The sequence below is a fragment of the Mastomys coucha genome, unplaced genomic scaffold, assembly GCF_008632895.1.
Source record: "Mastomys coucha isolate ucsf_1 unplaced genomic scaffold, UCSF_Mcou_1 pScaffold13, whole genome shotgun sequence".
Classification (NCBI taxonomy): domain Eukaryota; kingdom Metazoa; phylum Chordata; class Mammalia; order Rodentia; family Muridae; genus Mastomys; species Mastomys coucha.
In genome coordinates, this window is record NW_022196895.1 from 73,925,953 (window position 1) to 73,935,649 (window position 9,697).

General features: G+C 46.2%; 1 protein-coding gene and 1 long non-coding RNA gene across 2 annotated transcripts in view; one reads left to right on the plus strand and one right to left on the minus strand.

Annotated features, from left to right (window-relative positions):
* LOC116087389 overlaps window positions 1–985 on the plus strand; it is a 3,676-nt gene extending 2,691 nt beyond the window's left edge. The window contains exon 2 of the long non-coding RNA XR_004117415.1: window positions 238–985. This is a non-coding gene — a long non-coding RNA (uncharacterized LOC116087389). The remainder of the gene's footprint in view (window positions 1–237) is intronic.
* Window positions 986–2,538: 1,553 nt separating this feature from the next.
* Slc14a2 (solute carrier family 14 member 2) overlaps window positions 2,539–9,697 on the minus strand; it is a 435,832-nt gene continuing 428,673 nt past the window's right edge. Inside the window, exons 19-21 of the mRNA XM_031366111.1 lie at window positions 9,454–9,588; window positions 5,950–5,999; window positions 2,539–2,739 (exon numbers count right to left, since the gene is read on the minus strand). Of these exons, the coding sequence (XP_031221971.1) occupies window positions 2,539–2,739; window positions 5,950–5,999; window positions 9,454–9,588 (386 nt within the window). The remainder of the gene's footprint in view (window positions 2,740–5,949; window positions 6,000–9,453; window positions 9,589–9,697) is intronic.

Below are 9,697 nucleotides of genomic sequence, written 5' to 3' on the forward strand. Positions count from 1 at the left end.
ATTAATCACATGTCTCAGTCTTGGGTAAATCAGCTTCATTGTTCATGCAAGGACTTCCTCGTGAATGAATGAAAGCGTGGATAGTTTTTATTTTATACCTTATTCTGCTCCATACATCCCGTGGTTTAATATGCTGTTTTGTTTGTCCGTGTGCCTAGAAAATTATGTATATAATCTAATATACATAAATTAGATTTGTAGAGTTTGACATTTTCCATGGTATAAAACTTTCACTAGGGCTGCCTTCCAGGGATCAGGGTGATGTCACTGGATGGCTTGCGGAAGGACCGCTCACCTGCAAAGCTACTCTCAGGACTTGGTGAAGCAGGCTCCAGCTCTCAGGACTCGGTGAAGCAGGCTCCAGCTCTCTACTTCTCATCCTTAACTGAGCTGCTAGACTTGAACAGTGCACGTTGGGGTCTCGTGGACATCATATATTTTCACAGGCATTTTCGCCCCATCTGTTTCCACCTTGCCTGGAATGCTGGGCCGACTCGGCTTGCTTTACAGGTGATGCGAGTGAAGTACGCAGAACTGCTGAAGGGTTTGATTAGTGGTCAGTAATCAAAATGGCCCAGGCAGGGGAGGGTTCCTACTCTTAGTAAAATCAGATTATAAAACGTTGGTGGGAATACACAAGGACCCATTCTTTAGCGGCTAGATGTCATCACATCGTGGTTGAGGGGCAGCTGAGTAGCTTTGAGCATAAACAGCCTTTGGGTGAAATTCCTGAATGCTTGATCCTCAGAGAACCATAATTTCCATGGTCATTAAAACCCAGCCTGAGACCTTCTTGGCCTCAAGGTGTGATCACAAACTCAGAGGCGGCTCTGGAGTGTGAGTCATTTCCTTTTCCTACACGGAGGGCTTTTCTGCTTGGAGAAGTGGGTGGATGGGATCTGGAGGAGAAATACATGTCTCAGTGCTCTTGGGCTGGTGGTAAAAAATGGCAGGGATCTCTGGCATACAGAGAAATAAAAAATGTCAATGTACAAACTAGCTTTTTTTTTTTTTAAAAAAAAATGGATTTCAGTAAAACATAGTTCTACTTTTCTTCCTTAAACATGCATTTATAATCTGTTTTCTTGCTTTTGCCTACCCCTCAGCCATATATGCATGTATATTTTCGCGCGCGCGTGTGTGTTTCTGTGTGTGTGTGTGTCAGGGGTACATGTGGAGGCCAGAAATCAAAGTTGGCTCTCTATCTTTATCATTCCTCATGGAATCAGGAGCTCACCCATTTGGCAAGACTAGTTGGACTGTCAGCTTCAGGAGTCTGCCTGCCTCATCCCACAGTCAGGATTGCAGATGCACGCCATCATGCCTAGCTCTTTCTGTGTGCCTGGGAACCTGAGCTCAGGTCCTCAGGTTTGTGTAGCAAGCACTTTACCCACTGAGCCGTCTCCCCAGCTCTGAGTCCCTGGTTACGTCAGCACCTCATCAGGCTGAACTGGAAGTGTATGTTGAGGTCTCACTGTTGTTAGAAGAGGTTCCTGCTCTTCTGGGGAAGGGCTGGAATGCTGGGCCAAGTGTCTTTCTATGAAGGATGACTGCACCTCAGGAGCACAGTGGAAGACACACCCAGAGTGACTAAGTAACAACTGACTGGCCATTTACGAAGGGCTGGGCTAGTGATCTTGGTGCACAAGTCTGAGAGACTGTCTGCAGAAAGGTAACAGGAATTTAATTTGTGTGAGCACCACAGGAAGCAACGTGTATGGCCACGTCTGCGCAACTCTCCACAAGAAAATCAACTTCTTCTCTGATCACTCTTACCCCCGATTTTCTCTTTCCAGGCACACGCTTGGGTGGGAGACCCTCCCCAGCACATGCTGTATGAGTGTGTAGGAAAGCCCTGTTTTAATAATATCCAGATACCAACTTGCAAATTTCAAGTTTAATGACAGTATTGATTTTGAATAGTACACAAGCAAAGACGTTCGTTTACACTGTGATTGGATGTTGGAAAAGATCAGTTCTTACCATATGATGCTTCTGGAAGTATTTCTATGGTTCAAAGAAGGTACATTGGCATTTTCAATGAATTCAGGTGTCTAGCCCCAAGTCTGGAGAGCATCCCCCATGTCTAAGGATAACCTTCAACGGGACGCTAACATTTTCCTCTCTCCTCTGAGAACCATCCCATAAGTATCTCAAGTCAGGATAATCACTTGCTGATCATGGTGAGTTGATTAGTTTACAGGACATGAAAAAGAACGTTTCTGAGGTAGCCCCTCCTCGTCGTAAAGAAATCTTTGGCAACAAAAAAACCCAGGCTGAGGGGAGGTGGGCGGGTTAGGTGGAGGACTGGCCTGAAGACAGTTGGAAGTCATTAGTGGCGGAGCAGCGTAGGGACCAGGCCCTCTTGCCTTGCAGGCCAACGAGTATTTCCTGGCACCATGCTCTGTGCCACTGAATAACCGAAAGGGGTGACTAGCAAGTTCTGCCCCCGACCCCCAAAGAGAGTTCCTAAGGAGCCATCAGTGGGTATCTAGTCTAAACTAGTGTGGCTTTGCTGAGTGCCTTAGGAAGGGCAGCTTAGGAGACGTCGTAGGCCTGGTACTTCGTTATCGTAGAAGCCCTTCTGTTTTTCTCCTGGGACAGGAAGTAGATGCGGTTGGCCTCCGGGTAGGTGACTTTGCTGAGGGGGAGTTTGTAGATAGCAGGGTTGTTGGTTGTCAGGAGGAGGAAGGTGAGCGCTGAGAGGCAGAAGGGCCAGGTGCAGGGTGGTAATCCAAACTGGAGGGAGAAGGAGATAAGACACATTTGAGTTACATCAGTGGTGAGTGTTTAAACACTTGCCCTTATTTGTTAACCTATAGCCTCCGTTACAGGGAGAGCTGACTGGTGAGGGGAAATATGTAACTGATAGACAACATACATGAAATCAGGTCTTTTAGTTTATCTTGTGACAGATGAGCACACACCTTCCAAAGTATAGCTATTGGACCCTTCATAGTTGTTCACGTATGTTCATGTACAACACTTATTTTGTCTTGGGGAACCTGGGCAATGTATACTTCCAGTTCCAGGAACTTTGAGCATTCCATGCCTTCTTCGATCAGCCTCCTTTGAAGGAATGCATTTGGCAGCGATTTTTTTTTTTTTTTTTTGGAATGTGACTGTTGATTGGACTAAAGAGAGGCACCTGATTCAAACAGGCTCCTGGCATGAGGCAGTAGAATGCCTCTTTGGATAAAGTAAACTGAGTGTCACAGAGACTGTATCTAGAGGGCTCCAGATCTGAAAGGACTAGAGGACCAAGTAGTGGTGGATGGCACTTAGAAACTGTGGAGGGGAAATCCTTTACAGTGACACAGGCAATGAGCCGAGGTGGAGAGAAGCGGAGGCGTGCAGGCTTGTCCTTGAGGAGGGAGGGGAAGGTCAGCTACCCGCCTTCTTAAGGGTTCTCCCACTGCCACACTCACGCTTTGCGGACCTGCTTTGCATTCCCTGAGGCACTCTGCAACATTTAATACGCCTCCCCATCCTTCTTCCGGGATAGCTGAGTGAATGGTTTGCCAAGAGCATACAGATTCAATTATGAGGCAGATCACGCGATCCTTCTGCCCTCCAACATTTTACCACAATCAATAGAAGCCTCAGGTGGTGCCATGGGGGTAACACTCCTTGTCATGTGACAGTCCAACCAGCACACTGTTAGCAAGACTTGGAACCACCAGCTTAGTACCAGAATCGAGGCTTGTAAGGGATATCTATGAGTGACGGATTCCACTCAGCAAGTCTTCCCAAAGCTCTAATCAGATGCAATAAAGTGTTTTGGGAAGCATCCACTGAAGCCCCACTGTAGACAGATCTCATCTCTGATTACCTTATTATAGTTTTTTCATCTTCCTGAGACATTTTCCCTCAACAGTGTGCTGCTACCTACCCAGAGAGCTGTTGCTTAGCGCATGCCAAGTACCCAGTAAATGGTCCTCCGGGCACTGTCATTATTATCAAGCAGATAGCAGCGTTGTTGGGGGCCAGGACGTGCATGCTCATACGCTGCTTAGAAAGGCAAAGAATAATGGCTCATAGGGCTTTTCTGAGGAGTCACTGAATGGTTTTATAAATGTACTTCAATGCTTTTATGTTATGCTCCTCAATGAAGTTGGAAATTTCTTCTGGGTAAGTTGATGGCCATTAAAAAAAAACTTATTTTAGTGTCCTTGACAATCATCAGCGTAACAAGTCAGCTTTCTTTTGTTTGGAACGATGGCTACGTGGAATAGCACAGCCCTTCACCTCCCAGTGCTGAGAGGAGAGGCATTCAGCACTGCCCTGCTAGATCTGGGAACCGAAGCTTCCTCCATCTCTTCGAGGACCTTATCTGAGGCAGACAGCACACTGTATGTTTATTGAATGATGGATCAGGAGAATTGTTGGTGCCAGAACTGATGGTGAAAGCTTAGGGTAGATGGGCCCCGAGAGGTCACAATCTACCCTCTTGTCTCCACACAATGTTTCTGAGGGTCCCTCACCCAATTCTAGCATCCCCTGGTGTGGGTGCTCACTCCTTCAGAGCTTCATCCTCTTATTATCTCTTCTTCTCTTTTCTCCCCTTGTTGTAAAACTCTAAGATGAAGAGACAAATCTGGAGGGGCCCTGGTCTGGTATAGCACACGGGCTAAGCTGAAAGAGGACTGGTAAGTGCCGTTGTTGTTGTAATGCTGTGTGTCAAGTTGTAGTGAAGGCACACAGAACATGATAGGAAACATCTGAGGGATTCAATCCACTGGAAGAGATGGGATGGTATCAGGGAAGGCTAATATGGCTTCCTATGCTAAGCCCCACCCTCTCACTAGAGGTGAAGGGTGAATCTACACAGGTGTTTCATGAACTATCTATACTGCCTCCAGATGTTGAATCTATGATGTGTTCTGCTTGCGTAACCAGCCTGGTAGAACTGAATATATTCAAAGAGACACTTGTGTCTCCTAATACATTGGAATAGTGAAAGAATGGACCCCGAGAAACAGAAAATTCACCAAGAATCTCATGATAGAAAAGATGGCAGGCTGGGCATGGGGGTGGCGTTTTGTCTCCAGGAGAGAGATTTACAACTTGTTAGACCGCCTTATGGGATGAGGCTACAGCCTCGCCAACGATGGGCCAGTATTTGGGAGGACCACACCTTACCTGCTTAGATATGTATACTACTGACCCTCTTACTTCAGGACCCCCAGAAGATGGGTTTGATAGAGGGTCACTGGATCTTTTCATTGAACACATCTCTATTCCTACTTTTTAACTGTTAATTTGACTGTGTTAAATTCACTTCTCAAGAATGGGTGGCTAACTTGGCTTCTTGGGGTATGCAGAATGTGACCCCCAAGGTGAATAACCCTTGTCCATGTGAAGTTTAGCTTGTACTCTCTTATCTTAGGTGTGGCAGGACGGATGGCTTTGATAGGTGATCCCTGAACACTGTGCTGGGTTCCTTCTGTGCACACTACCCTAAACTGGGCTCAAAGCAAAGAAGAGGTTCTGGGACTATGTGTGTCCATAATCCCTCACTTAGGATTCTCTTTGGATGACTCCTTCACAGCTCTCTGTCCCTGGAAGCCATTGCCATCGACCCTCTCCGTGAACCCTGCTAGTTGCAATGGGATCAAGACAGACACCATCCACAAGCCAGGCAAACAGATAATTTATGTATGTGCACAATTTCAATAATAAAGATTTTAAAATTGGTTCTATAGGACGGTAGGTTATAATGGAGCTATGTTTGAAAGATTTACTCTCCAAAGTGACCCCTTGGCCACCGATGATGGATTTGATCCACCCAAAGTTGATGTATAAGCTTTTGAGACCCACTCCCTTCCTGGCAGAATTAAGGTGGCTAGCAGGACTCGAGCCAAAGGACGTGAGCCAGAAGGCAGAGGGGCTTGATGCAGCATTTAGGAGGTGGAGGGAGACATGTGGTTTGTAGCCCACGTGACTTACCACAGACAGCATGTTGGCCAGGGCGGCACCCAGATAGGCTGCGAACAGGGCTAGAAAAAGAGATAGCCAGAAACAGCTCGGTAAAGATTCAACAGCAGCCCAGCTTACTCTCCATCTCCCCTCTGCACTACTGTTGTCTCCCGTGGTGTCTCTCATCACAACTGAGTTTCATTCCCAGGGCCTTGAAGCTTTAAAAGTGTTAAATTCCACGAAAATGCCAGCACAGCTAAGATTGCAGATGAACTTTGTTAAAAAGTGAGGGGGGGGCAGAATTTAACTGTGACAGCTCTCTTGGGACTCATCAACGCCATGCTTTCCAGTAAAGGAACATTTAATGGCATAAGCCATAAATGAAAATTTTACAATAAAGCAAAGGCAAGTGAGTCTCAGAATTCCCTGTCATGTTATTCCATCAGGAGCTATTAGCATAAGGCGGGTTTCCCGGGAGAACGGCGTCCTGTGTGTTTCAGGGACCAAACCTGCCCACTGCGTCGTCTTTTAGGCTGTAGAGAAAAGGCCACGAGGAGAAAGTTGACTCCTGAGAAGAACTAAGCAACTAGGAGAAAATGGAAAGCAATAAAATGGGCCAACATAATTGGGCTTTGTGTTCTTACAAGAGACTGTCCCAATTGCCCCTAAGATATTAAGGAAAGCTAACCTTTATTAGAGGTAGTATGTACACACAACACCAGCCATAATTTTCAGTATTGCTTGTAGGTAAGCAGTGGATTTACACACACACACACACACACACACACATACATACACACACTTATACTCACACACACATGTGCACATGTATGCACACATACATTCTCACACACATATACACATATACACTCACACACACATACACACATACACATATACATGTACACACACACACTCACACACATGCACACATGTATATACACATACATTCTCACACACATACACATACATACTCACACAAACATACACACACACACACACACACACACACACACACACACACACACACACCAGCTTCAGACAGAGTAAGTAATAACAGAGCTGCTCTACATGGCTGGGAGTTGAAGCCTAGTGCTTCAGAGATAGAGATTTGAGGTGGCAGAGCAGAAGAGGTTGAAGAACAGTTTGTATGACGCAGAGTTTGAAGTAGGGAACAACTTCCTGTGTCCCTCCCACCTGGCCACCTACTTCTCCCAGAGGACTTGGAGTCTCTGACACCCTGTCTTTGACAACAGAGAACCAGGAGTAAGTAAACCTTCCAGGCTCTTCCTAGATATCAGGTTCTGCTCTCAAACCAGTCATCCATCTGACATTGTGACAATGGTTGCACAGAGGGAGCACAGTTTGTGCCAGACACTGAGATTTGAAGTGACTTCCTAGGACTGTGTGTCCGACTGTGGCAGAGTCCTGACCATCGGGTTCTTGGGGCGGGGGGAGCTCTAATTACTGTGGACTGCAGCTTCTTAGGATGTTGAGGTTAGACAGGTGAGAGTAGAAGGGACAACCCAAGTACCACAGACATCCCAGAACATAGAGGAGATGTGAGATCCACAGGGCAGCTCCAGGCTTGGCCTGTGAAGAGCAGAGACTTCAGAGAGTGGCTGTTCCTGAGCCCAGTGCTACCTGATTGCTACATCACCCCCAGGGTAGATTCACTCTTATGTTCCCTTGCCTCTACTCTTATTTACTCTTAGTTAACCTTGATCTGACATGACAGTCTCGTGTGTGCTCATGTGTGGTCATAGGGTAGCAGAACAGGGAGGATGATGAATATGTAAAAGAAAGAATCAGAGAGTCAGGATTCTTTCAGGATTGAAAGCCTGTCAGGATTGTGGGGTGGGGGATCATCCATCCTGTGTGTGTGTGTGTGTGTGTGTGTGTGTGTGTGTGTGTAATGGACTGTGGTGGAATGAATCTTTCACCTTGCCAATCTAACCCACCACGGGTGTATAATTGTGGAAAGGGCTTTTCTTCTCCGAGCCTTTCACCTCAAGAGGGAGAAGGGACTATGGGAAAGATTGGACACCACGTAGAGAGCACACCTTTATAAGCCTGGCTGGGAAATCTGCTCTGTTCCTGTTAGTTTTAGTTTTCCATCTGTGAAATGGGCCCGGGGAGAGCATTCACACACTGAGGGTGGGAGTGGGAGAGTAAATGAGAAACCGTGCACCATGTTTGCTGCTCTGGTACCAGTGACGCTCTGCTGTGGGTCTGGTCTCTGCCGTGCACTATGGGATATCCAACGTGGTTATAGATAAGATACCAAGAGCACTCCCTCCTTCCCCCAGGTGTGGCAAATAAAAATGTCATCAGGCACTGCTAAATGTCCCTGGCTGAGGACTACTGGGTCATATATGACATAGAGCTACTTAATCTCATTGGCAAGATTGGCACTGGGCATGGTGAGGAAACACCTGAGACTTGTTGGTCCTCACCTGTATGACCTGGCCTTGGGCACGTTCAAGCTGCCTCATTTCTATCACCCTGTCCTAGCCCTGCTTGTTGTCATGTCCCCTGCTAAGCAGAATAATAACAGTCTTTGGGGAGAGTATGAAATAAAGTATTGACTTTGTCCTGGATGTGAATACTTTGTGAATGGCTGCCTTTATTTGGTTGGCATGACAATTACAATTTATTAAGTAGTTATACTATGCCAACCCTATATTCATACTTTTGGTGTAGCAGAAAACGACTCTTAAGAAGATAGAAAGAAAAACTTCAGTTTCCCCTGTCATATCTCATTTAGAATACATTTCTTCATCTCTGCAGCAGTGGTCATAAATGAAAGAAGTGTCTCTTCAAACTATCTTAAAGAAATGAATGTGTGAATACATGAGTCAGAAAGCTTCTCCATATTAGAAAAAAATATTCTGGAACTTTTTATTGGAAACTAACTCTTTTAAAAAAAAAACCTTAATTGGTATCATTTTAGCATCTATGTCTCTACTGAAATCAAAACTTTGTTGCAAATATTTTGGTCAGAAAGAGTTTTACTTTGTTTCCATTCGTAGACCAGAAAAACAAACGATGTTCAAGGTTGAGAATATATAAATCTGCCAGGTTACAACAGTCACCCCAACTTTCTGCGATGCTGAACAAATATGCAAGAGGGCTCACCTACAGGGTGTACGCTCAATACCTGATAGTTAGCGCTGGTCACTGTGCATGCTGTGTGTGCTCAAGTCTACCTGTAAGGGCTAACTCTGGAGAGTTGCTCTCCCAGCCCATGACCAGCCAGGAGAGCAGCAGTCCCAGGAGACAGCCTCTGAGCAACAAGGAAACAATATCATCGAAAGATACCTATCTCCAGGTGGCCAAGCAGCACGTGCGTGCGCAACTAATGTAGCTGGAGATGTAAAGGGCAGTATGAACCAAACGCTTTCAAAAGGAAACAATTGCCTGTTATCTTTGGGGGGAATAGCAAGTAGCAGGACTGTCACGAGTGGGTTTCTTTGCAGGGAACTACACAGGTCTTCTCTGTGGTCGGGAGGGGACTCTATGAGGGGTACTTACCACAGGCAATGGCGAGCAGGTGGGTCTGCCAGGTGATGACGTAGAACATGCCACCGATGGCGATGCAGGCCAGAGTGCTGTTGAAGCCACACAGGCCAAAGTAGATGGAGTCAAATGGTGTGGCGATGCTGAGTGCTGGGGGGAGGAAAGCGTAGGTCTTACAGGGCTCATCTGCTTTCCTGAAACCCACCCCGTCCTCAAGCCAAAATCAGACACCCTCATAGGCAGGTATGTACCTACAGAG